This window comes from Streptopelia decaocto (assembly GCF_964273445.1).
Source record: "Streptopelia decaocto genome assembly, chromosome: 1".
Lineage (NCBI taxonomy): Eukaryota > Metazoa > Chordata > Aves > Columbiformes > Columbidae > Streptopelia > Streptopelia decaocto.
Genome location: NC_138663.1, coordinates 211561804 through 211589007, shown reverse-complemented (window position 1 = coordinate 211589007; position 27204 = coordinate 211561804). Strand labels below are relative to the sequence as shown.

General features: G+C 51.7%; 2 protein-coding genes across 3 annotated transcripts; one reads left to right on the top strand and one right to left on the bottom strand.

Moving 5' to 3' along the window:
* Nucleotides 1–5997: 5997 nt before the first annotated feature.
* LOC309435398 (uncharacterized protein) lies at nucleotides 5998–10573 on the bottom strand. Of its 2 annotated transcripts, none has more exons than XM_082043587.1 (4): nucleotides 9796–10573; nucleotides 9175–9301; nucleotides 8422–8529; nucleotides 5998–8247 (listed from the first exon to the last, which is right to left on the bottom strand). In XM_082043587.1, the coding sequence occupies exons 1-4, from the start codon at nucleotides 9976–9978 to the stop codon at nucleotides 6989–6991; spliced, it is 1677 nt and encodes a 558-aa protein (XP_081899713.1). In that variant the 5' UTR covers nucleotides 9979–10573; the 3' UTR covers nucleotides 5998–6988. The 2 variants fall into 2 exon arrangements, with proteins under 2 accessions (XP_081899713.1, XP_081899714.1); XM_082043588.1 differs by having other exon boundaries at nucleotides 5998–8244.
* An 8640-nt stretch (nucleotides 10574–19213) lies between these two features.
* LOC309435391 (uncharacterized protein) lies at nucleotides 19214–26778 on the top strand. Its single transcript, XM_082043575.1, has 4 exons — nucleotides 19214–19323; nucleotides 19922–20048; nucleotides 20701–20808; nucleotides 21155–26778. Exons 2-4 carry the CDS (start codon nucleotides 19922–19924, stop codon nucleotides 22945–22947), a joined length of 2028 nt encoding a protein of 675 aa, XP_081899701.1. The 5' UTR covers nucleotides 19214–19323; the 3' UTR covers nucleotides 22948–26778.
* Nucleotides 26779–27204: the final 426 nt, after the last annotated feature.

Sequence of the window (27204 nt, the reverse complement as noted above, 5' to 3'; positions counted from 1 at the left end):
GCGGAGGGGGAAGGAGGCGGGGGGAGAACAAGCCGTATGCCTCTCGGGGTAGCCTGACACCTGAAATGGTGTGAGCTCCCCTAGAGAAGTAATAGAAACTGAGGGCAACAGAAAGCTGGAAATGTTGTTAGATGAACTGTTGAGGGAAGCTCAGAAAGTGTATCTCAGGAGAGAGGATGAAAAAGAGCGGAGGACTTTGAATTTCTTGTTGATTCCGGGGCAGAGTGATCTACCATACAAGCCTTGCCCAGGGGATGCAAAATATCCTCTGACACCATCCAAGTAATTGGGGCAAAAGGGGCGCCATTTCGTGTTCCCATTATAAAGGAGGTGATTATCGAAACCAACTCCACAATAGGAGTGGGAAATTTACTTCTAGTTCCCGAAGCTGAATATAATCTCTTGGGGTGGGATTTAATAATCGAATTGGGTGTTAATTTAGAAGTAACAGAGAAAGAAATTCGGATAAGATTATGTCCTCTCGGGGTGGAAGATGAGAATAAAATTAACCCTGAAGTGTGGTATATGGAAGATTCAGTAGGGAAACTGAACATAACGCCCTTTAAAGTTAAAATCTCTAGCCCAGAAATACCCATTCGGGTAAGACAATATCCAATATCTGAAGAAGGTCGAAGGGGGTTGAAACCAGAAATAGAAAGGTTGTTAGAAAAAGGCTTGCTTGAACCTTGCATGTCTCCCTTTAACACCCCCATTTTACCTGTAAAAAAAAAAAAAAAAGATGGGAAATGGAGGCTGGTACATGACCTGAGGGAGGTAAACAAGGGGACTGTGAGCTGATTTCCCGTGGTGGCTAACCCGTATACCCTTCTGAGTCGCCTAAGCCCGGATGATAAGTGGTGTGGTGTGATAGACTTAAAAGATGCCTTTTGGACTTGCCCACTAGATGAGGAAAGTCGAGATTATTTTGCCTTTGAGTGGGAGGACCCAGACACTCATAGAAAACAACAGTTGCGATGGACGGTACTCCCCCAGGGATTTACAGAGTCACCCAACTTGTCTGGGCAAGATTTAGAACAGATTTTACAGGAGTGTGAACGCAGCCCTGAGGCGGTGTTGGTGCAGTACATAGATGATCTGCTGCTGGCAGGGCAGGATGAGGAAGTGGTCCCAAAAGTAACTGCAATTAGTATGATGAACAGATTACATGATATTACGCATTGGGGAATGCAGGCATTAGTAGATCAATTTGCTACAAAATACGCTTGTATAGGAGCATATAATGTAGCAAAGCGAATTGTTGAAAAGTGCCTCACCTGTCAGCAAGTAAATAAACAACAAATAAAGAGACGAATCCCCGGTGGGAGGGAACTCACATATCGACCATTTTCAAAAATACAAATCGATTTTACAGAGTTACCAAAGGTCAGACGCTATCGCTATTTGTTGGTGCTAGTGGACCACCTCACGCACTTTGTGGAGGCATTTCCAACAGCTAGAGCCACTGCCCGTACAGTAGCAAAAATACTGTTAGAAGAAATAGTTCCCCGATATGGAATAATTGAAGCCATCGATTCCGACCGGGGCCCACACTTTACATCAAAGACTATTACAGAAACTTTCCAAGCGCTAGGTACCAATTGGCAATATCATACCCCATGGCACCCACAGAGTTCAGGGAAAGTAGAACGAATGAATGGAAAAATAAAGAAGCAACTCACCAAACTAATGATAGAAACTAAGATGTCATGGGTAAAATGTTTGCCCTTAGCACTATTAAATATAAGAACACAGCCGAGAATAGACCTCAGGATCTCACCTTTCGAGATGTTATATGGTATGCCTTATGACTTGGAAATACCGCAGGAACACCCAGAGATAAAGGATTCCCAACTAAGGAATTATATAAGACAGTTACTAAAGCGGAGGAAATACCTTTGGGAAAAAGGGTTGGTGGTACAACGCCCACCCTTAGACATAAAAATACATACTCTAGAACCCGGAGATAGAGAGCTTATAAAAACCTGGAAGGAGGCATCACTAACCCCTCGATGGGAGGGACCGTATGTTGTTTTACTCACTACAGAAACAGCTATTCGAACCGCGGAAAGAGGTTGGACACACGCTAGTCGAGTAAAGGGTCCTATCCTGCACACAGACTGGGAAGTCACCGGGAAACCGGATGAGTTGAAGCTGACCTTCAAGAGGAAAGAGGCACGTGGCGCATAGCCCTGGATACTAGGCTTTTTATGGACAATTGTAAGGAATTACAGAAGTCGCACATCGCATGTCCTGTATGTAAGCAATGCAATCTGTGGGTACGTCGCGTGTGTAACGGGTGCAGGATACAGCAGTGGAAAAAGTTTCCTTACGTTGAACGATGGTGTAATGAGTGTTGGGGAAAAACCTTAGATACCATTAGGATATTAATAATCACTGGACGAGAGCGTAGCACGGATCCTAGGTATGAATACTGTAGAAGAGATTGGTACAAAACTGTTGCACAATTAGAGGAAGAACTTATAGTTAGGGATATAGAGTGTAGTAAAACTATTCAGGTACCCTCTGTCTGGACTGTAAGTCCAGACATTTGGGAAATAACCAAGAGGAATTGTAAGAAGCGTTTTGGTAAGAAAAGATACAGGAAGTGTTCCAAACCTTGTGAGGATTCGGGACAGTGGCCAAAACCTTGTATTTGAAAATAGCCCTATTGGGTTGAGTATTAGAAAGTGGGTTGTGGCAGAACAAGGAGAGAATTCAGGAGGCAGTCCCCTGAAGACTACAACTGCTGCCGAGAAGATAACTTACCCGGCTACTCTGAAGCAACAGAATAGGCCCAGGGTAAGGCAGAGGGGTATCCTTGTGGGGATTGGCAAGTGCCTCTGAAAACTTTTAAAATAAAGCAGCTCCGTTAAGCAGAACAACCCTTAACAAAATGAACCTCCACTGGCTGATTTTCAGCCAGCCAGGGGCTGGGTCGCTCTCCCTAATCCTCCTTACCTTACCGGTAATAATAGCAATAAATCAGGGGAGTTCCCACCAACCTTTTAAATGGACCCTCTATCAATGGGAGGACCAAACGATAATACAACAACAGACCACATCAGGGTCACCCTCTTTTACTCCAACCTTATGCCAATTAGTTCAGGTTGAGCCATGCCTTAACAAAATAGGGTTTTATATGTGCCCCAGCACAGGGCCCTCGTATTGTAATACCCCAGGACATTATTACTGTGCTTACTGGGGGTGTGAAACAATTGCCTCAAACTGGCCAATTCCTCCGGCAAATACTGATAAGTTTTTAAAGGTTGGATGGGGACCTGCAGGATGCATTCCCCCTACGGGAATCAGGAGCCGGTGCCACTGTCATGCTTGCAAGCAAAACGAGCAAGAGAAGGACGGCGACTGTGAATATATATTCCTTAACGTAACAGATCCTGAACATAGTGGATGGCTTGTTGGAAAAACCTGGGGAATGCGGTATTATGAACCGGGTGATGATAGGGGAGGCATGTTCTTCATAAAGAAGGAAGAAGTTAAACCGACCCCTCGAGCAATAGGTCCCAATCCAGTAGTAAAATCCCCTCCCCCTCTGAGTAAGGAGACAAAGACAGTAGAGAAGGAGAATATAATAGTAAGAGAGGAAACTGTCACTGAAGCCTTGAAATCTCTGAATACTGAAGCCTCAGAATCTTTGAATCCTCTATGGGAAATTATCCGGGCTACTTATCAAACCCTAAACTATACTCAACCCAACCTAACCACTGCTTGCTGGTTGTGTTATAACGTTAATCCACCCTTTTATGAAGGTGTAGGGGATAATCGTTGGTATACCATAAGTAAGGAGTCTGCGCCTATTCAGTGTCCTTGGGAAAAGCAGAAAAGAGGGATAACTATGCAACATGTAACTGGGATAGGGACTTGTATAGGTAAAGTACCAAATTCCAAGAGGTCACTTTGTGGGAATATCATACCGAGCCCTAATGAAACCACAGGATATATTATTCCCCCGAATGGAACAAAATGGATACGTTCCAGGACGGGACTTACTCCATGTGTGTCTTTAAAGGTGTTTAACAGTTCCCGAGAGTATTGCATGTCAGTTACCATCATTCCAAGGATATTATATCATCAAGAAGATGTGATGTATGATATTTGGGATACAGGGCTCCATCATACCAAGCGAGAACCCGTTACGGCTATTACTATAGCCACGTTGCTAGGGTTAAGGGTAGCCGGAGCAGGAACAGGGATAGCTTCACTTGTTCAACAAAATCAAGGGTTCAATTCCTTGAAGACTGCGATAGATGAGGACCTAGAGAGAATTGAAAATTCCATAACCACCTTAGAGAGATCTCTAACCTCACTATCTGAAGTGGTGTTACAAAACAGGAGAGGGATGGATCTCCTTTTCTTACAGCAAGGGGGACTATGTGCAGCCTTGAAGGAAGAGTGTTGTTTTTATGCAGATCACACAGGGGTAGTCCGAGACTCGATGGCAAAATTAAGGGAGAGACTGGAACAGAGAAAAAGGGAAAGAGAAGCTGCAAAAGGGTGGTACGAGTCTTGGTTTACTCAGTCCTCGTGGCTAACTACATTGCTATCCACAATAGCTGGACCCTTGATAATATTATTACTTACCCTAACCTTTGGACCCTGTATCCTAAATCGACTTATTGGACTAGTTAAAAGCCATGTAGAGCAGGTACACCTTATGCTGCTACAGAAACATGGTACTGATGAAGAAGCTGAAATGACCTTACTAGCCCGAGAAGCGGTAACTCGATTTGATCAACAAATAAATGAGTAAAAAGGAAAGGGGGGAATTGTAATAAGTGATGGTCAAAATTGTTATTGTTGAACAAATCGAGTAGGATTCAATTATATTATGCATATTGTTGTAAGCAGTAACTGCGCTTGTGCAAGTTTGATTATGTTTTGTAGAACTTTGTAATAGTAGTTAAGCCAACGCCAGGAGGAAACAGATAACAGAGCGCCCGGTTGGTGCACCAGATAACAGAGCCCCCGGCAGCGTGTGGACACTGTCGACTAGCCAACCAGGAGCTAACTCGACAGGGTGTTCCAGGGCGTGAACGAGTGTATAACATATATAAGCACATACGAAAAGTTGAGTGGGTGTGCCCGTTGGCAGAACCGAGTTCCCCCGGTCACCCAGCGCTGTTTTGCCTAATTACCACTTGTTTTACATTCGCTTGCTTAATAAAATTAATTGATTGGCTCAAAAACTCATCTTCATTTATAACAGGGGACTTGCCTGGCTACAAGCGATCACCTTCCCCTGCCGAGGCACACGCAGTACCACACGGGACCAGCGTGCCAGGACTGAGAACATGCACAGAAGCGCGGACCGGCCAGTACATGCAATTGCCTGGGAAACAACATCCCAGAATAGCCCCCAAATGCCTTATCAAAGTCCGTATGACCATGCAATAGCACATGCGCAACCCAGAGACGCCCACCATCAACAGGTATGATGTATGTACTCTCAGGGATGTAAGGGGCGGTCATTCTGAGTGTGGAGAAAGAACTGCCTTCCTGAGACGCAGCGCCTCACCTGCTACAGAGAGAACGCCGCTGGATCCATCCATGGTGGTGAGTGTCTCTCGCAAATCTATCCCCACTGCTCGCTAGGTTTCCTCCTTTCCTGTCTCCTCCTTCCTGTCCTCACTATTTCCTTATGCTTGATGTGCTCCTTTGACTGACAGCTACTTTTCTTCATGCAGTTAGAAAACTTTCTTTTTCATAGCTATCAAGGTTATGATTTGTAAGGTTTGAGGCAGCTGGGAAGGGGGTCATAGATAAGACAGACTTTGACTGACATCCAGACTGATCAATAAGGATATTCCATGTCATTAGCGTCATGCTTCACGTTAAAGGACAGTCAGGATCTGACGGCTGGCGGCAGAGTCAGGATGGAGTTGGGGCAGAGTTGGGACAGACAGGGACAGAGACCCATTCTGGTTCTGCTCCGTTTTGGGAGATTCTGTTCAGGAGCGTCATCAGTTCAGCCTTTTGCCATCCTGCCGTGTTGCAGTGGCCTCTGGGACTTTCAGCCTTTTGTGCCTGTTGATGGTTTGTAGCTGCTTTGTTTTGCTAAAATAGACACAAGTTCAGTGAATGTGAGCAGAACTTTGCAAGACACAGTTCAAGATTTCAGCAAATTTAGGTACTAGGTAATGCAAATCGGACAGTATAATAAAAGTCACAGAATGTCATAATTCTAAGTGATTCATTCTATTTAAAATGTATTTATTTAAGGTAAACACCTGATACAAAGCTTCAATTGGGCTGATCTGGTGATGTGCGTAAAACTCATGCGATGAGATAAAGGCGGTATCATAGGATAGAAGAGGAAAGGAATGATGACGACGATGATGATGTAAGAATATACAAAGCAAGTGATGCACAACAAAACCACTCACCACCCGCTGACCTATGTCCAGCCCATCCCTGAGCCGCGGTCCCCCCATTCCTCTTCCCCCAGTTTCTATACTGGACATGATACCATATGGTAAAGAACAGCCCTTTGGCCACTTTGTTTCAGCTGTCCCAGCTGTGCCCCCTCCCAGCTGGCAGGGCACCAGAACCTGAATATTCCTTGAATGCTCAGCAACAACTCAAAACACCCAGGTATTTGCAACATTCTTCTCATTCTCAATCCAGAACACAGGACTATACCAGCTACTTGGAACAAAATCTACTCTATTCCAAACAAAACCAGGACATCCCCCCACAGCCACCCCACACCAGCCCCCAGCGCCCCACGGGCCCCTCAGCAGCAGATTCAGGGGGTGCTGGGCTGCGGAGGCGGCTGCAGGCTGGGGGTGCCGTGGGTGCGCTGGTGAGCCAGCATGAGACTCTCCTTCCAAAACCGCTTCTCGCAGACACCGCACTGGAAGGGCTTGGCCTCTGCCGGCCCCCCTGCTGGGGAAGGACCCTCCCTCTTCTGCTGGACACCCTCTGGCACAACCCCTGGGCCCTTGTGCACACACTGGCGTCTCCTCAGGTTCTACTTCTCCCTGAAGCTCTTGCTGCAGCTGGTACAGGTGAAGGGCTTCTGCCCGGTGTGGATGCGCTGGTGGATGGTGAGGTCTCCCTTCCTCCTGAAGCTCTTGCCACAGTCGGTGCATGCAAAGGGCTTCTCCCCAGTGTGGATGCGCTGGTGGCTGATTAGAGTGTTCTTATGCCTGAAGCTCTGGCCACAGTCATTGCAGCTGAAGGGCTTCTCCCCACTGTGGATGAGCTGGTGGCTGATGAGGGTCTTCTTCTCCCTGAAGCTCTTGCCACAGTTGGTGCAGGTGAAGGGCTTCTCCCCGGTGTGGATGTGCTGATGGATGGTGAGGTCTCCCTTCCTCCTGAAGCTCTTGCCACAGTCAGTGCAGGCAAAGGGCTTCTCCCCGGTGTGGATGCGCTGGTGGATGATGAGTTTACACTTCTCCTTAAAGCTCTTCCCACAGTCATTGCAGCCGAAGGGCCTCTCCCCAGTGTGGATGAGCTGGTGGCTGATGAGGTGGTTCTTCTGCCTGAAGCTCTGGCCACAGTCATTGCAGCTGAAGGGCTTCTCCCCGGTGTGGATGCGCAGGTGCCTTAGCAGGTTCTGCCTCTCAACAAAGCTCTTGCTGCAGTCCGTGCAGGCAAAGGGCTTCTCCCCAGTGTGGATGTGCTGGTGGGTGATGAGTCTCTTCTTCTCCCTGAAGCTCTTGCCACACTCAGTGCAGGTGTAGGGCTTCTCCCCAGTGTGGACGTGCTGGTGGATGATGAGTTTCCTCTTCTCCCTAAAGCTCTTGCCACAGTCAGTGCAGGTGAAGGGCTTCTCCCCTGTGTGGATGCGCTGGTGGTTGATGAGGGTCGACTTCTCTTTGAAGCTCTTGCCGCAGTCACCACAGGCAAGGGGCTTCTCACTGTTGTGCACACGCTGGTGTTTCAGCAGGTGCTGCTTGTCGATGAAGCTCTTGCCACAGACAGTGCAGTGGAAGGGACGCTCACGCATGTGGCTCCGCACATGGACATCCAGCGACATCTGGTTTTTGAAGCTCTTGTTGCACTTGGGGCATGTCAGATGGCTCTTCTCCAATGGCTGGGGTTCTGGGAGGGAGGAGGGATGGGGGAGCCCCAACCGGACCCCCTGGCTCCCACCTGTCTGTCCGCAGGCTGAGCCCCCCTGACACCTCACGTCAGGGTTTGGCATCCCCGGGAGCAGGGCGGTGGGTTCTGGCAGCCCCTCAGGAACCCGCTCGGTCTCCCTCTGTGTCCCAGGGCTGACGGCTGCTGGGGAGGAGAGACCACGGTCAGTGACAGGATGGTCAGGTGGGACCCCTCCCCATGGGGAGCAGCACGGGTACCCTGCCAGCCCCACACTCTTCCTGGTGGATGGGGAACCTGCAGTAAGAGGACAGTGCAACCTGAACCCCCCACCAGCCCCATGACCCCCCAAATACCCACCTGGCCCAGTGCTCTGGTGCCTCTGCTGCTCCCCAGGGGCGTCTGGCATACACGGTGTCTCTTCTCGCTCCATCTTGCAGATGATCTCTGGTTTGACGTTGGCCCAGCCTGTCCGGGGCACAGAGAGAAGCCCCCTCTCCCGCACTGCCGGGTCAGCAGCACCGGCCCCCGCACCCACAGCCCCAGCATCCCCCCCACCCCGCTCCTCTCTCCTGTCCCTGCCAGGCTGCGGCTTCAGCCCCCACATCCCTGCACCTACAGCCTCCTCTCGCCTCGCCCCCGTCACCTCGGCCACTCTCCTGCACACAGGACACCTGGGAACAGCTCAAAGCTGCATCAGGGAGGTTTAGACTGGATGTGAGGAAGCATTTCTGTACTGAGGGGGTGGTCAAACCCTGGAACAGGCTGCCTGGAAAAGTAGACAATGCCCCAAGCCTCCCCCTGTTTGAGAGACATTTGGACAACTCCCTCGACAACATGCTGAAGGGGCTGGGCTGATTGACTAGATGGAGATTGAAGGATTCCTCCAACTGAAAGAGCTGTTCCATCCCATCCCATCCCATCCCATCCCATCCCATCCCATCCCATCCCATCCCATCCCATTCTCTCTCCCAGAACTGCTCTCCACAGGAGGCTGCCTGCAATTCAACCACCACATCAGCGCTTGGGCAGCACGTTCAGGGGCTCCAACTCAGTTAAAGACCTGAATTCCGGGCACATCCCCAGCCCAACATCACCAGAGAGAGTCCTCACCCAGCAAGGCGACCATCTCATAATTCTCCAGCATCACCTCCCGGTAGAGCTCCCGCTGACAGCCCCACAGCTTTGCCCACTCCTCTGGGGAGAAGTAGAGCGCCACGTCCTCAAACGTCACCGACATCTGCAGCAAGAAGCACACCCGGCTCAGCACACCCCACCGCATGGTTGCTAAACACCTCTGCCAAAATCCTGCTGCTGCCAGGCTGGGCCCCACTGGTACCGGCAGCTCTGGCGTCCTGAGGGCAGTGCCCAGATAGTTTGGAGCATGCCAAGAAAGGGAAGGGATAGGACAGAGGGTCAGTCTTGGCACAGCCGTGTGGCACAGCAGGGTCACTGCGGGGCTCACTCAGTATGTCCCTAGGCAGGGGGACACCCCACCAGCTGTGCTGGAAGAGGAGCAGGGCTGGCAGACTTAGAGGCCAATTTCCCCTCTGCATGCCCGATTAGGAACCCACACGACAGCAGCAGGGACTGTGGCCTGTCCCACACCCACGCCACACTGGACTCCCAACCCAGCTGGTCCCACAGGTGTTTTCCTGCTGCTGCACCACAGCACCACCCATGGCAATCCCAGCCCGCGGTGTCCCCAGAGCCGGGGCCGTGCCTGACCCCCACCTTGCCGCAGCAGCCTGGAGCCCGGCGCGTTGCTGCTCTCGGCGCGGAGATGGAGGCCCGTGCAGGTATTGATCCGGGAAGAGGGAGGCGGGATGCTCCGGATTCCACTCGAGGTGCCTGTCCCGTCACCAGCCGCACCAGCACAGCCAGGACAGATGGTCCCTGAAAGCACAACATTTTCATGAAGAATCAGGGGCACAAGTTCACTCACCTGCCCACAGCTGCCTTCCCTGCACCCCGAGCCTTCACAGCTACTGGGAAAAGGACCGACCCAAAGAGCATTGCCCACCAACCCGGCCAGCTCGGGCCAAAGCCGAGAAAGAGCCACGAGAAAAAGAGGGTATAGGAAGCTCCCGAGTACCCAAATCTTGCTCCGGTGCCCCACAAGGGCAGCAGGAAGATGTGCGGGGTGTCCCGGGGGTCTGAGCACCCGGCCCGGCCCCAGCCCAGCCCTTCCCAGCGCCGGGGCCGCCAGGGCCGGATCCAGGGGGGCCCGGGCGGCTGGGACACGGAGCAGCGTGTCCGCGTTGCACGGGGGCCACGGGGCGAGCCGGGGAAAGGCCGGAGCGCCGGGGGGAGCCGGGCCCTAAGGGGAGTGCGGGGGCGTCCGGCAGGGCTGGGGGGCGGCCGGCGGAGGGGAGAGCACGGGAGAGCCCGTCGGGGCCGGGGTCCCCTCCGCCGGGACCCCGCGGGCCAGCAGCGCCCATCCCCGTGCCGCGGGCCCGCCGCCCGCCGCCCCTACCTGCGCCGGGGCCGCGCCGCCAGCCCCGCACGGACAAAGGCGGCGCCGGGAGCCGCCGGCAGCGTCCGCCCGGGAGGGCCGCCCGCCGCCGGGGCAGCACGGGAGGTGTAGTCCTGCCGCTCCGCCCCGCTCGGCTCGGGGGGGCGGGCACCGGGAGCACCGCTGTGTCCTTGCGGCCCCTGGCCCTGCCCGCCCCCCCTGGCCACACGGGTCCCCTGCAAATGGAGTCCTGGGCTCGGGGCACCGAGACACGGCGGGCACGCGGGGGGTGTTATAGACGATCAGGATAAATAGCACGCACTCGTCGGAATAAATTGCTTAGAATTTATTGCGGCAAGCAGGCAAAACAGCACTGGGCGGCCGGGGAGTCTGCGCTCCACCACGGCGCGCTTTCCAGTAGCAGCCAGCTTGGTTAAATGTGGTAAAGGATTACGTATTCATGGTTATTCCAGGAATGCCTATACGTATTCATAACTTTTTCCTCGAAAAGGCCGTTCTTATTCAAATAAGTTCCAAGGAATCATATCTATAGTCTTCATCTTTGGCTCTTTCCTGTTGCGCCTGCGCAGTGTCTCCGGGTGGTCGTGGGCGGGGGTCTTTCGGATGAAGGCTGCAGTCCACCTTGTCGTGCACTTCTTGTCTTTGGCCTAGCACGCTGGGTTTGGCCAAGACTCCAACAGCTTGAGCTGGTTTTCCTCCTGCTTTGTGCTGAAGACCCCGTTATCTCGTTCACACGAGGATGCAACTGGGCCCTTATCGCTGTCAGTCTCCTACTGAATGTTCTGCAGGGTACACTAAATTAGGCTTTTACGGGTATCTCTGGAGCAAGTTTTTTACAAAGACTACACACAGGTTGCATTGTTTAGTGGCCATGTAACAAGCAGTTCTGAGGAATGTTTGTTCATTAAAGCTCCTGGAGATGTTTGTTTGAGTTCCGAGACATGTTTGTATGCTTACTTGCTTTGTTCTGCTTGATGTAATTACCTAATCAGGAGATGTTTGTTTGAGTTCTGAGAAGTCTTTGTATGCTTGTTTGCTTTGTCCTGCTTGATGTATTTACATAATAAGTAACCAAAGTAAGGCGACCGAAACTGGCTACACAGCAGTCAAGCTGTGGACCAGAGATGGACTATAAAAAAACCCAGAAAACTTAATTAGTGGTGCGCGTGCCATGAGAGAGACTGAGGTCTCTAGGCCGCACCCAGCGCTGTCTTTGCTTATTGCCGGATTCTAAATAAATTCTTGTTATTTACAAGATCGAGTCAAAATTTATTACAGCAGCATCTACTAATATGATGTTATATTCTCAGGTTTCACAGCCACTGATAACATATCCATTTAGACCGGTTTGATTAACAAATATATCGTTAAGTCTATTACAGGGGGCAGAGCAGGCGGGGGCAGGCGGGTGCTGAGGTGTCACTGCTCTGCTGGGTCGGGTCCGCAGGGGATGTGTCACAAGGAGTGACTTAGGGCGCTGCTTTCGCAGAGCGCTCTTGAGATCACTGTCATCGCTTAACCCGAGCTGGCAATACAACCGCATAACCGCTCACTCCCTCCCTCCCCTTCCCCTCTAATAGGGGAGAACATAGAAAGGGAAGGGAGAAACTTGGATTGAGATAAGCACAGTTTTATAAAATAACAAAATACTAACACACTACTAGTAAATATATATAAAAAATAGAAATAAAATATACTCAATGCAATTCCTCATGAACACGCTGAGCAGCCAGTCCCAAGAAATAGAACCGGGTCCCAAAGCCGATCCCAGAGAGAGAAAAGAGAGGAAAAAGGCAGAAAGGCTCAGAGGCTTCTGCAAAACAGCAAAAGGCCGGACCTAACGTCCTACACCGAACTTGCCCACTGTCCCGTCCAACAGACGGGATGAGGGATGAGTTCACTCTGCACACGATACGCGCCCTGACTCAACAGGTGAGATCAGGGGTGAATTAACTCTGGGTGATTCTGTGCGGTAATAAAGTGAATGACAGACAGTCATTCCAGGGGTCCAATTCGATTATGAATTTACTAAAAGCACGTGGCAGAATACAAATTACAGCGATTAGTGACTTGGCAAAAGTATGTTATAATATCACAAAACTTGTAAATACATTGACAGCAAAACCCTTCTAAAAATGGTGGATTGACAACAATGGTAACTATAATGCAAAACTTAGCAAGACGTTAGCAGCAGAACTTACAAAGTTAGTGCTTTTATATGTTTAAGAAAAAGAACGAGAGAGAAGGAGAACTAAGATATCAGAGAGAGAGAGAGTGTCCTGGTTTTGTTAAAAACAAGACCAGTTCTCTTTTAATGATTTTTCCTTTCAGCTAAGTGCCTTCTAAGTGCCTGCTTGTTTTTCTCAGACTCTGTGCTTGGTGCTGGTATCGCTAAGGTCAAAGCAATGGAATGCTGAAGAAGCCTCATGTTCAGATTTATTGCTATGAGAGCCAAGAATTCCACACATCCACTGCTGGAGTGACGCCAACTCCATATCGAGCATTCGAGAATGGTTTTGTGTATTTTGAATATATTTTCTATGTATTAGTAGCATTAGTAAAACCATTTAAAACCTTCCAACTTGAAGACTCTCTTCCTTCCACCTCATCTTATCATCTTTCTGATCTAAAGGAGAGGGTGGAGGGAGGGTAAAGGGGGTAACAGAGAGCGTCTGCCATGGTTTCTTGTTCTCTTGCCTTGAACCTTGACAGAGAGAGAGAGAGAGAAAGATATCACCACTCCACAGTTACACTGGTCCCGTGACGACCTCTGGAGGCAGGGGAAGTGTTGAACATTTACACGCCGCCAACTCATATAGAGGGAGGCCCTCCCGTTGGGTCACCAGATTCAGAATGGAACCCCTTGCTCTCTAAACTCCTTCTCAGAGGAGTCCGGGTGCAGCTGGATCCAAACTTAGACCCAGGCATGATCAACAGTTCATCTCCAACAGACATGGAGGTTATAGGGAAAACAGGGAAGGGATCATATGAGTTTATGGCCAAAGGATTATATTGATAGTCCATAGTGTCTTTGTGTTGGCCTTGAAGATAAGAATTTGAGTCATTCTCTCACTTTTCTCAAAAAGTTCTTTCACTGTCTTGCCCCATATGATGACGTCATCCATGTATTGGAAGTTTTATGGAGCTTTACCTTGTTCCATCCATGGCAGACGGCAGGGATGTGTTTCCACCCCTGGGGCAAGCAATTCCAAGTGTACTGGATGCCCCTCCAGGTGAAAGCAAGCTGTGGCCTGCACTCCACTGCCAAAGGAATTGAGAAAAATGCATTGGCTACTGCTACTCTTTTACTCCCTTCTCTCTCACGGGTACATCCTTACCCTCTCCGGATACTCCTTTACTCCCATCTTTCTCATGGTGGACCTTAATAACTTCAAGGCTAATTTCTGTTCCCATGCTCTCCGTCAGGGAATCCAAGGACCCACCGTAATCCCACACACACCCTCAGCAAGTTTGCGGATGACACCAAGCTGAGTGGTGCAGGTGACAAACCTGAGATCCCCTGAGGGACGGGATCCATCCAGAGGGACCTGGACAAGCTCGAGAAGTGGGTCCATGCAAACCTCATGAGGTTCAACAAGGCCAAGTGCAAGGTCCTGCACCTGGGCTGGTGCAACCTCCACTTTCAATCCAGGCTGGGGATAAAGGGATGGAGAGCAGCCCCCAGGAGAAGGACTTGGGGGTGCTGGGGCTGAAAGATTGGCCATGAGCCGGCAACGTGTGCTTGCAGCCCAGAAATCCACCCGTGTCCTGGGCTGCATCCCCAGCAGCGTGAGCAGCAGGTGCAGGGAGGGGATTCTGCCCCTCTGCTCCACTCTGGTGAGACCCCCCTGCAGTGCTGGTCCAGATCTGGGTCTTTAGCACAGGACACACATGGAGCTGCTGGAGAGGGGCCAGAGGAGCCCCAGGAATGACCCGAGGCTGGAACAGCTCTGCTGGGGACAGGTGAGAGAGTTGGGGTGTTCAGCTGGAGAACAGAAGCTCTGGGGAGACCTTAGTGTGGCCTTTCTGGACTTCAAAGGGACCGATAAGAAAGATGGGGACAGACTTTTGAGCAGGGCCTGTTGTGACAGAACAAGGGGGGATGGTGTTAAAGGAAGGAGATTCAGATTCAGACATGAGGAAGAGTGTTCCTGCTCCGGCAGGGGGATTGGACTGGATGATCTTTTGAGGTCCCTTCCAATTCCTGATATTCTGTGATTTCTATTTGGTGCTCCTCTAAGCAGTTCTAGTTTGAATAAAGCCTGTCAGGAACTTATCACCTGCCTAAATTGATTTTGTGGGTGCCTCCATGACAAATGCTCATCCCTAGTAGCTGAGATACTGGTCTGTACAAGTGGGGACGGGAACTTATCTTTGAATTGCTGGAATCTCGGGACAGTTTCTCGGCTGACCTGTCTGGCAGTTTCTCCACAGTGGAGACACAGGCCTGTAGGATGTCAGGCAGCCTGCCTTTGTCTCACCAGAGTTGGCCAGCCAATTCGCCCACTGTTTGTCCCTCACCTTCTATTCAGGATATTACTGCCAATGGGCTGACATACGACAATGGTGCGCTCCGTAGAAACTTTTGCCAGAGGGGCTGTGTGCATTGGACCTCATCTGGATCTGTGGGTAGAGGGATACTGCTGGATATTTCTCCATGGTGGTCCACTTGCCTGGGTGACAGGTCACATCTCCCTTGAAGGGGTACATGTCCCACACACCTGACAGAAGTCACCTCCAGAGCCTGAGCGTTTGTGTCTTTTTCCCAGTCACCTTGTCAATGCCCCGTCCCTAGACAGGGATCCCAGCCGCTCCGCTTCCCTACCCTCTAATTCCAGGGTACTGGCTCCGTTGTCATAGACTCATAGAATGTCCTGGGTTGGAAGGGACCCACAAGGACCATCGAGTCCAACTTCCGTCCCTGCACAGGACAACCGCAAAATTCACACCTTGTGTCTGAGAGCACCGTCCAAATGCTTCTTGAATATTGTCAGCGTTGGATCCTGCTTGTGACAGAGCGGTGTTTAGATCACTTAAAGCAAAGTGAGACTCAACAGACTTCGATGGCAAGGTTCGCACTAGTACTTCCTGCATGGGGGAAATTGCGGCAATTGAGAACGACGCATGCAGGGACACATACGGAGACGCAGGGACGCATACACAAGGTTCATGTAAGCAGGGAGAGCAGAGCCAGGCTGAGCTGAACAGAGCGGAGCTGAGATTTGTTTAATTAGCCTTCCTCAATTTATAGCTTCACAGATACAAGTCTGAACCAAGAGGCTAAACACGACTTTTTTTCCCAAAATGTTATTCCAAAAACACAGGCCCAGGCCCAACACTCACACGTCATACATATGGGGGCGATGTTCTGACCCATGATATCATTCTCACTGGCCTAGGCTATCACGCCTTACACTCATAAAAAACATACCTCTTTATAAGCTGTCCAAAGCCCTTTATGTTTTGAGTAATTGCTGTGATTTAACCATGTTAGTATTATTCATCTGAATGGTCATGTTAGTATTGATCTTCCTTTATCATCCAGGTGGCTGGAACCGCATGTCCTACTATTCCCACATCTCCCCCTTTTCTGTTTTTGAACACTGGGTTGACAATGAGCACAGCAAGGACCCTGGATTAATTCTTCTTTTCATTCTATATCATTCTCCAGATGATTTGGAGGACTACAAGAAAAAACATAATTAAAGTGTGACTTAACAGAGTTCGATGGTTTGTCCTTCCATTCCCACAGAGAATATGCCAAGGAGAATCAGGTCTGAGTTGGTTTAGAGTGATTTTTACAGGGACAGGAGATGTGAAAGGGTAGAGGGAAGCCCTCCCATTGAGTCACCAGGTTCAGAATGGAACCCCTTGCTCTTTAAACTCCTGAGAGACAAATCCAGGTGCTGATGGATCCAGACATATTCTCAGCATTAGTCAATGGTGCATGTCCAACACACATTGAGGGTAAATGGAAAACAGTAAGGGATTTGTCAGGGACCATATTTTAAGTTAAATGTCTCAAAGTTTGTTTGATCCTGTCTCTGCCATGACCGACTACGTCGTTTTCCAGAGACCTGCCTGCATACAAGCCACAGGGAACCTGCCCAGCTCCAGGCAACAGGGGACTTGCCTGGCTACAAGCGATCACCTTCCCCTGCCGAGGCACACGCAGTACCACACGGGACTGGTGTGCTGGGACTGAGAGCATGCACAGAAGTGCGGACAAGGCAGTATATGTCCAGGAAACAACATCCCAAAGTAGCCCCAAAATGCCTTACAAAAGACTGTAGGACCACGCAGTAGTGCTTGCGAACTGGAGACCCCCACCACTGACAGGTGTTACGTGTGTACCCCTCAGGGATGTAAGGGGCGGTTATTTTGTGAGTGATGGACGAGCTGCCTCCCTGAGACGCACCACCCCGCCTACTAGAGAGAAAACCCCGCTGGATCCATCCATGGTGGTGAGTGTGTCTTGCAATTCTATCCCCACTGCTTGCAAGTTTCCTCCTTTCCTGTCTGCTTCTCCCTGTCCTATCGTTATTTTCTTACCATACCATATGAACATCCATTTACAGAAGTACTTAATAAAGATAATTAATAAGTTGCATTTGCCCCCGTTTGTCTCTTAATCTCACTCTGGTTAAATTAATTAATTTCTCCAACTTCCCCAAACAGACCGTAACAGGATTACATGAGTTTATGGCCAAACATTATATCTGCACACCCAATTCTTTATACAACTTGGTGTGCTGGCTTGACTGAAAGTGAGTTAATGTTCTTCATGCTCTTAGAAACCTTTCTTTTACATAGCTAGCAGGCTTATTGATTGAATTTAGTTTGAAGAAGAAGAAGATAGAACTGGAGGACAGAGTTAATGTTCTTAATTGCTGTTGTCTGATAGCCAAGGACTCTGAGCTCTGTGCCCACAGGTGTGAGACAGCTGGGAAGGGGGTATAGATGGGACAGACCTTGACTGACATGCAGACTGATCAAGAAGAATATTCCATGCCATGAGCTTCATGCTTCATATTAAAGGAGAGTCAGGATCTGACGGCTGGCAGCGCAGTCACAATGTATTTGGGGCAGAATCGGGCCAGACAGGGATGGAGACCCATTCTGGTTCTGCTCTGTTTCGGGGAGTTCTGTTTGGGAGTGTCATCAGTTCAGCCTTTTGCCATCCTGCCGTGTTGCAGGGGCCTCTGGGCCTTTCTGCTTTTTTGCAAGTCCATGGTTTATAACTGTTTTGTTCTGCTCAAGTAGACACAAGTTTGGTGAATGTGAGGAGAACTTTACAACGCAGTTTAAGATTTCAGCATATTTTGCCACTGAGTAATGCAAAGACGACAGTATACTAAAAATCACTAAAACACTTCTGTAAATGGATGTCTGTATATTACGGTAAGAAAATAGCAACAGGACAGGGAGAAGGAGATGGGAAAGGAGGAAACCTAGCGAGCAGTGGGGATAGATTTGCAAGAGACACTCACCACCATGGATGGATCCAGCGTATGTTGGTGGGGGGGTTTTGCCCCTTTGTGTTCTCATTTTTACCTTCCAGCACATCCACCAGGTTCTACATATGCTCAGTGGGTCATCCATGCAGAAGTGCTTCGGGCACCTCAAAGGCTAAGGGCCCATGCCACAGGTGGCCCCATTCCGGGCCACCATTCCGGTCCCACCTGCCATGGAAAGGTTCAGGTTACTGGGTGGGGAGGACCATTTTGGGTGAGGCTTGCGGCTGCCTGGCTGGACTCTCCTGCTTCCTTTTGTGGTACCACCTGGGTCCACCCACCCAATTCCACCCGAGCCCAGGACTCCATTTGCAGGGGACCCGTGTGGCCAGGGGGGGCGGGCAGGGCCAGGGGCCGCAAGGACACAGCGGTGCTCCCGGTGCCCGCCCCCCCGAGCCGAGCGGGGCGGAGCGGCAGGACTACACCTCCCGTGCTGCCCCGGCGGCGGGCGGCCCTCCCGGGCGGACGCTGCCGGCGGCTCCCGGCGCCGCCTTTGTCCGTGCGGGGCTGGCGGCGCGGCCCCGGCGCAGGTAGGGGCGGCGGGCGGCGGGCCCGCGGCACGGGGATGGGCGCTGCTGGCCCGCGGGGTCCCGGCGGAGGGGACCCCGGCCCCGACGGCCTCTCCCGTGCTCTCCCCTCCGCCGGCCGCCCCCCAGCCCTGCCGGACCCCCCCGCACTCCCCTTAGGGCCCGGCTCCCCCCGGCGCTCCGGCCTTTCCCCGGCTCGCCCCGTGGCCCCCGTGCAACGCGGACACGCTGCTCCGTGTCCCAGCCGCCCGGGCCCCCCTGGATCCGGCCCTGGCGGCCCCGGCGCTGGGAAGGGCTGGGCTGGGGCCGGGCCGGGTGCTCAGACCCCCGGGACACCCCGCACATCTTCCTGCTGCCCTTGTGGGGCACCGGAGCAAGATTTGGGTACTCGGGAGCTTCCAAAACCCCCGTTTTTCTCGTGGCTCTGTCTCGGCTTTGCCCCAGGCTGGCCGGGTTGTTGAGTGACGCTCTTTGAGTTGGTCTTTCTCCCAGTAGCTGTGGAGGCTCGGGGTGCAGGGAAGGCAGCTGTGAGCAGGTGAGTGAACTTGTGCCCCTGATTCTTCATGAAAATGTTGTGCTTGCAGGGACATCTGTCCTGGCTGTGCTGGTGCGGCTGGTGACGGGACAGGCACCTCGTGTGGAATCCGGAGCATCCCGCCTCCCTCTTCCCGGATCAATACCTGCACGGGCCTCCATCTCCGCGCCGAGAGCAGCGACGCGCCGGGCTCCAGGCTGCTGCGGCAAGGTGGGGGTCAGGCATGGCGCCGGCTCTGGGGACACCGCGGGCTGGGATTGCCGTGGGTGGTGCCGTGGTGCAGCAGCATCAAAATACCCATGGGACTGGCTAAGTTACAGGTCTGGTTGGTGTGGGGCGTTGCGGAAAGAAGGGCTTTGAGACCGCTGCTGAGCTGTACCACGGGGTGTGCGTGCCTTGGGCCATGCCTCATGTCATGGTTCTGTGCCTGGTCCTGGTGGGTGATGTGGCTTGGGGCATGGGTAAGGGACAGGATGCAGTCCTGGCTTCTCTTGCATGGGTCCCTAATTTGGCGTGAGCAGGGGAAACCTGCCTCTAAGCCTGCCAGCTGGTGGGGTGTTCCTAGAGACCTGCTGAGTGAACCCCCCGTACCCTGATGACCCTGCTGTGCCACCCGACTGTGCCAAGACTGCCCCTCTTCCCTCGCCCTTCCCTTTCATGGAATGCTCTGAGGTCTCCCAGTGCTACCCTTGGGATGCCAGAGTCCCCGGTACCAGTGGGGCCCAGCCTGGCAGCAGCACGATTTCGGCAGAGGTGTTTAGCAACCATGCGGTGGGGCGTGCTGAGCCGGGTGTGCTTCTTGCTGCAGATGTCGGTGACGTTTGAGGACGTGGCGCTCTACTTCTCCCCTGAGGAGTGGGCAAAGCTGTCGGGCTGTCAGCGGCAGCTCTACCGGGAGGTGATGCTGGAGAACTACCAGATGGTCGCCTCGCTGGGTGAGGACACTCTCTGGTGATGTTGGGCTGGGGTCAAGCCAGGATTCATCTCTTTAACTGAGCTGGAACCCTTGAACAGGAAAATCCAGCTGTCACTGTTGATGCCCAAGCGGATGTGACTGCTGGTTTTACCACCCCAAAGCTCTTCTGTGGAGAGCGGTCCTGGGAGAGAGAATGCTGTGAGAAGGGATGGGATGGAATAACCTTTTTTAGTGGGAAGGCACCAACTGGGGCCATCTAGTTCAACTGTGTGACTACTTTAGGGCTGATCACAAACTGCAGCGTGTTGTTAAAGACCTTGTGCAGACATCTCTCAAACAGGGACAGGCTTGGGGCATTGACCGCCTCTCCTGACAACTTGTTCCCGGGTTTGACCACCCTCAATACAGAAATGCTTCCTCACATCCAGTCTAAAACTCCCTGGGGCAGCTTTGAGCTGTTCCCAGGTGTCTTGTCTGCAGGAGAGTGGTCGAGGTGACGGGGGCGAGGCGAGAGGAGGCTGTAGGTGCAGGGATGTGGGGGCTGAAGCCGCAGCCTGGCAGGGACAGGAGAGAGGAGCGGGGTGGGGGGGATGCTGGGGCTGTGGGTGCGGGGGCCGGTGCTGCTGTCCTGGCAGTGCGGGAGAGGGGGCTTCTCTCTGTGCCCCGGACAGGCTGGGCCACCGTCAAACCAGAGATCATCTGCAAGATGGAGCGAGAAGAGACACCGTGTGTGCCAGAGCCCCCTGGGGAGCAGCAGAGGCACCAGAGCCCTGTGCCAGGTGAGTGCCCGGGTTCTGCTAGGGGAAGTTGGGGGGCTCAGCAGGCACCATCCCCTTAGTCCAGGTGATCCATGTGCCTGGAAGAGTGTGAGGCTGGCAGGGTGTCCGTTCTGCTCCCCATGGGGAGAGGTCCCATGTGCCCGTCCTGTCCCTGGCAGTGACCCTGGTCTCTCCTCCCCAGCAGCCCCAGCATGCAGATGTAGGCCGAGTGGGTCCCCAAGATGCTGTCGGGAGGGTGCTGGAGACCTGGTGTGTTTTTAAGTGACAGACTGGATGGTGAATAATTTTCAGGGACCATATTTTAAAATAGAAGTCTCAAATTCCGTTTGCTCCTGTCTCTGAGCAGTGACGTCACCCCTGGAAAACCTGCCCAGCTACGATCCCCAGGAAACCTGCCCAGCTCCAGGCAATAGGGGACTTGCCTGCCTACAAGCCGTCACCTTCACCTGCCAAGGCACACATAGGACCACACGGGACCAACATGCTGGGACTGGGAATGCCCCGCTCCCGGGGATGGCAAACTCGGGCAGGAAGTCTCCGGGGGGCTCGTCCTGCAGCCAGCCGGGTGGGAGCCAGGGAACCCAGTTGGGGCACCTGCACCTCCCTGCCCTCCCAGAACCCCAGCCGTTACAGAAGAGCCCTCCCAGGTGCCCTGAGTATGACAAGAGATTCAAGAACCAGACAGCACTGGATGCCCACGTGCGGAGCCACTTACGTGAGCGTCCCTTCCACTGCACTGACTGTGGCAAGAGCTTCATCTACAAGCAGAATCTGATGAGTCACCAGCGCATCCATACCAGGGAGAAGCCCTTCACCTGCACAGATTGTGGCCAGAGCTTCAGGGACAAGAACAACCTCGTCACTCACCAGCGCATCCACACTGGGGAGAAGCCTTTTGCCTGCTCCAACTGCAGCAAGAGCTTCAGGCAGAAGAAGAGCCTCATCATCCATCAACACATCCACACGGGGGAGAAGCCCTTCACCTGCACTGACTGCAAAAAGAGCTTTGTCAACAGGCAAAATCTGCTGAGTCACCAGCACATCCACACGGGGGAGAAGCCCTTCACCTGCACCGACTGTGGCAAGAGCTTCAGTCTGAAGAAGTACCTGAGTAGACACCAGCAGGTGCACCAGGGCGGTCCGTCTCTAATGAAGAAGGACCTCGTCATCCATGAGAGCATCCACACCAGAGACAAACCCTTCAGTTGTGTTGACTGTAGCAAGACCTTCAGGAAGAAGTGGACCCTCATCATCCACCAGCGCATCCACACTAGGGAGAAGCCCTTCACCTGCAAGGACTGTGGCAAGAGCTTCAGTGAGAAGGCGAAATTAATCTGCCACCAGCGCATCCACACTGGAGAGAAGCCCTTCACCTGCTCCGACTGTGGCAAGAGCTTTGTCATAAAGCTGAACCTGCTAAGGCACCAGCGCATCCACACCGGGGAGAAGCCCTTTGCCTGCACCAACTGTGGCCAGAGCTTCAGAGAGAAGAGAAGCCTTATCGTTCACCAGCGTATCCACACTGGGGAGAAGCCCTTTGCCTGCACCGACTGTGGCCAGAGCTTCAGGGACAAGTGGAACCTCATGACTCACCAGCGCATCCACACTGGGGAGAAGCCTTTTGCCTGCTCCAACTGCAGCAAGAGCTTCAGGCAGAAGAGGAGCCTCATCATCCATCAACACATCCACACTGGGAAGAAGCCCTTTACCTGCTCCGACTGCAGAAAGAGCTTTGTCGACAGGCAAAATCTGCTGAGTCACAAGCGCATCCACACTGGGGAGAAGCCCTTCGCCTGCACTGACTGTGGCAAGAGCTTTGTCAAGAGGCAGAACCTGCTGAATCACCAGCGCATCCACACTGGGGAGAAGCCCTTTGTCTGCACTGACTGTGGCAAGAGCTTCAGGCAGAAGAAGAACCTGAAGAGACACCAGCAGGTGCACCAGAGCCTGGGGGTTGAGCCAGCATCTGTCCAGTTGGAGACGGGTTGTCTGTCTGCAGTGAGGGGGCTGGCAGAGGCCAAGCCCTTCCAGTGCGGTGTCTGCGAGAAGCGGTTTTGGAAGGAGAGGCTCATGCTGGCTCACCAGCGCACCCACGGCACCCCCAGCCTGCAGCCGCCTCCGCAGCCCGGCACCCCCTGAATCTGCTGCTGAGAGGCCTGTGGGGCGCTGGGGGCTGCTGTGGGGTGGCTGTGGGGGTAGGTCCTGATTTGCTTGGGATGGAGTAAATTTTGTTCCAAGTAGCTGGTATAGTCCTGTGTGCTGGATTGAGAATGAGAAGAATGTTGCTAATACGGGGATGTTTTTGTTCTTGCTGAGCTGGACGGGGCATCGGTCAGTGGGTGGTGAGTGATTGTGTTGTGCATCACTTATTTTGTATATTCTGACATAATTATCATCATTGCCATTATTCTTTTCCCCTTCTACTAAACTGTCTTCATCTCAACCCACGAGTTTTACACAGATCACTGGATCAGACTAATTTAAGTTTTTTATCTAGATATTTAGCTTAAATAATTACATTTTAAATAGAATATATCACTTAGAATTATAAGATTTTGTGATTTTTAGTATACTGTCAGCTTTGCATTACTCAGTGGCAAAATATGCTGAAATCTTAAACTGCGTTGTAAAGTTCTCCTCACATTCACCAAACTTGTGTCTACTTGAGCAGAACAAAACAGTTATAAACCATGGACTTGCAAAAAAGCAGAAAGGCCCAGAGGCCACTGCAACACGGCAGGATGGCAAAAGGCTGAACTGATGACGCTCCCAAACAGAACTCCCCGAAACAGAGCAGAACCAGAATGGGTCTCCATCCCTGTCTGGCCCGATTCTGCCCCAAATACATTGTGACTGCGCTGCCAGCCGTCAGATCCTGACTCTCCTTTAATATGAAGCATGAAGCTCATGGCATGGAATATTCTTCTTGATCAGTCTGCATGTCAGTCAAGGTCTGTCCCATCTATACCCCCTTCCCAGCTGCCTCACACCTGTGGGCACAGAGCTCAGAGTCCTTGGCTATCAGACAACAGCAATTAAGAACATTAACTCTGTCCTCCAGTTCTGTCTTCTTCTTCTTCAAACTAAATTCAATCAATAAGCCTGCTAGCTATGTAAAAGAAAGGTTTCTAAGAGCATGAAGAACATTAACTCACTTTCAGTCAAGCCAGCACACCAAGTCGTATAAAGAATTGGGTGTGCAGATATAATGTTTGGCCATAAACTCATGTAATCCTGTTACGGTCTGTTTGGGGAAGTTGGAGAAATTAATTAATTTAACCAAAGTGAGATTAAGAGACAAGTGAGGGCAAATGCAACTTAATTAATTAACTTTATTAAGTACTTCTGTAAATGGATGTTCATATGGTACGGTAAGAAAATAACGATAGGATAGGGAGAAGCAGACAGGAAAGGAGGAAACCTTGCAAGCAGTAGGGATAGATTTGCAAGAGACACTCACCACCATGGATGGATCCAGCGGGGTTTTCTCTCTACTAGGTGGGGCAGTGCGTCTCAGGAAGGCAGCTCGTTCATCACTCACAAAATAACCGCCCCTTACATCCCTGAGAGGTACACACGTAACACCTGTCAGTGGTGGGGGTCTCCAGTTCGCAAGCACTACTGCGTGGTCCTACAGTCTTTTGTAAGGCATTTTGGGGCTATTTTGGGATGTTGTTTCCTGGGCATATACTGCCTTGTCCGCACTTCTGTGCATGCTCTCAGTCCCAGCACACCAGTCCCGTGTGGTACTGCGTGTGCCTCGGCAGGGGAAGGTGATCGCTTGTAGCCAGGCAAGTCCCCTGTTGCCTGGAGCTGGGCAGGTTCCCTGTAGCTTGTATCCAGGCAGGTCTCTGGAAAACGACGTAGTCGGTCATGGCAGAGACAGGATCAAACAAACTTTGAGACATTTAGCTTAAAATATGGTCCCTGACAAATCCCTTTCTGTGTTCCATTGACCCTCAATGTCTGTTGGACATGCACCATTGACTAATGCTGAGAATATGTCTGGATCCATCAGCACCTGGATTTGTCTCTCAGAAGGAGTTTAAAGAGCAAGGGGTTCCATTCTGAACCTGGTGACTCAATGGGAGGGCTTCCCTCTACCCTTTCACATCTCCTGTCCCTGTAAAAATCACTCTAAACCAACTCAGACCTGATTCTCCTTGGCATATTTTCTGTGGGAATAGAAGGACAAACCATCGAACTCTGTTAAGTCACACTTTTCTTTAATTATGTTTTTTCTTGTAGTCCTCCAAATCATCTGGAGAATGATATAGAATGAAAAGAAGAATTAATCCAGAGTCCTTGCTGTGCTCATTGTCAACCCAGTGTTCAAAAACAGAAAAGGGGGAGATGTGGGAATAGTAGGACATGCGGTTCCAGCCACCTGGATGATAAAGGAAGATCAATACTAACATGACCATTCAGATGAATAATACTAACATGGTTAAATCACAGCAATTACTCAAAACATAAAGGGCTTTGGACAGGTTATAAAGAAGTATGTTTTTTATGAGTGTAAGGAGTGATAGCCTACGCCAGTGAGAATGATATCCTGGGTCGGAACATCGCCCCCATATGTATGACGTGTGAGTGTTGGGCCTGGGCCTGTGTTTTTGGAATAACATTTTGGGAAAAAAAGTCGTGTTTAGCCTCTTGGTTCAGACTTGTATCTGTGAAGCTATAAATTGAGGAAAGCTAATTAAACAAATCTCAGCTCCGCTCTGTTCAGCTCAGCCTGGCTCTGCTCTCCCTGCTTACATGAACCTTGTGTATGCGTCCCTGCGTCTCCGTATGTGTCCCTGCATGCGTCGTTCTCAATTGCCGCAATTTCCCCCATGCAGGAAGTACTAGTGTGAACCTTGCCATCGAACTCTGTTAAGTCGCACTTTGCTTTAAGTGATCTAAACACCGCTCTGTCACAAGCAAGACCCAACGCTGACAATATTCAAGAAGCGTTTGGACAGTGCTCTCAGACACAAGGTGTGAATTTTGCGGTTGTCCTGTGCAGGGACGGAAGTTGTACTTGATGGTCCTTGTGGGTCCCTTCCAACCCAGGACATTCTATGAGTCTTTGACAATGGGGCCAGTACCCTGGAATTAGAGGGTAGGGAAGCGGAGCGGCTGGGATCCCTGTCTAGGGACGGGGCATTGACAAGGTGACTGGGAAAAAGACACAAACGCTCAGGCTCTGGAGGTGACTTCTGTCAGGTGTGTGGGACATGTACCCCTTCAGGTGAGATGTGACCTGTCACCCAGGCAAGTGGACCACCATGGAGAAATATCCAGCAGTATCCATCTACCCACAGATCCAGATGAAGTCCAATGCACACAGCCCCTCTGGCAAAAGTTTCTACGGAGCGCACCATTGTCGTATGTCAGCCCATTGGCAGTAATATCCTGGATAGAAGGTGAGAGACAAACAGTGGGTGAATTGGCTGGCCAACTCTGGTGAGACAAAGGCAGGCTGCCTGACATCCTACAGGCCTGTGTCTCCACTGTGGAGAAACTGCCAGACAGGTCAGCCGAGAAATTGTCCCGAGATTCCAGCAATTCAAAGATAAGTTCCCGTCCCCACTTGTACAGACCAGTATCTCAGCTACTAGGGATGAGCATTTGTCATGGAGGCACCCACAAAATCAATTTAGGCAGGTGATAAGTTCCTGACAGGCTTTATTCAAACTAGAACTGCTTAGCGGAGCACCAAATAGAAATCACAGAATGTCAGGGATTGGAAGGGACCTCAAAAGATCATCCAGTCCAATCCCCCTGCTGGAGCAGGAACACTCGTCCTCATGTCTGAATCTGAATCTCCTTCCTTTAACACCATCCGCCCTTGTTCTGTCACAACAGGCCCTGCTCAAAAGTCTGTCCCCATCTTTCTTATCGGTCCCTTTGAAGTCCGGAAAGGCCACACTAAGGTCTCCCTGGAGCTTCTGTTCTCCAGCTGAACACCCCAACTTTCTCAGCCTGTCCTGCACCAGAGCTGTTCCAGCCTCACATCATTCCTGGGGCTCCTCTGGCCCCTCTCCAGCAGGTCCATGTGTGTCCTGTGCTGAGGACCCAGAGCTGGACCAGCACTGCAGGGGGGTCTCACCAGAGCGGAGCAGAGGGGCAGAATCCCCTCCCTGCACCTGCTGCTCACGCTGCTGGGGATGCAGCCCAGGACACGGGTGGATTTCTGGGCTGCAAGCGCCCGTTGCCGGATCATGGCCAATCTTTCACCCCCAGCACGCCTGAGTCCTTCTCCTGGGGGCTGCTCTCCATCCCTTCATCCCCCAGGCTGGACTGATAGTGGAGGTTGCACCAACCCAGGTGCAGGACCTTGCACTTGGCCTTGTTGAACCTCATGAGCTTTGCATGGACCCACTTCTCGAGCTTGTCCAGGTCCCTCTG

Coding starts and splice junctions, on each gene's coding strand:
- LOC309435398 (XM_082043587.1), bottom strand. CDS start 9,978: ATGAAAATGTTGTGCTTTCAGGGACCATCTGTCCTGGCTGTGCTGGTG. Junction 8,530..9,174: donor TGAGATGGTCGCCTTGCTGG/GTGAGGACTCTC, acceptor TGCCCCGGACAG/GCTGGGCCAACGTCAAACCA. Junction 8,248..8,421: donor GCACCAGAGCACTGGGCCAG/GTGGGTATTTGG, acceptor TCTCCTCCCCAG/CAGCCGTCAGCCCTGGGACA.
- LOC309435391 (XM_082043575.1), top strand. CDS start 19,922: ATGTCGGTGACGTTTGAGGACGTGGCGCTCTACTTCTCCCCTGAGGAG. Junction 20,049..20,700: donor CCAGATGGTCGCCTCGCTGG/GTGAGGACACTC, acceptor TGCCCCGGACAG/GCTGGGCCACCGTCAAACCA. Junction 20,809..21,154: donor GCACCAGAGCCCTGTGCCAG/GTGAGTGCCCGG, acceptor GTCTCTGAGCAG/TGACGTCACCCCTGGAAAAC.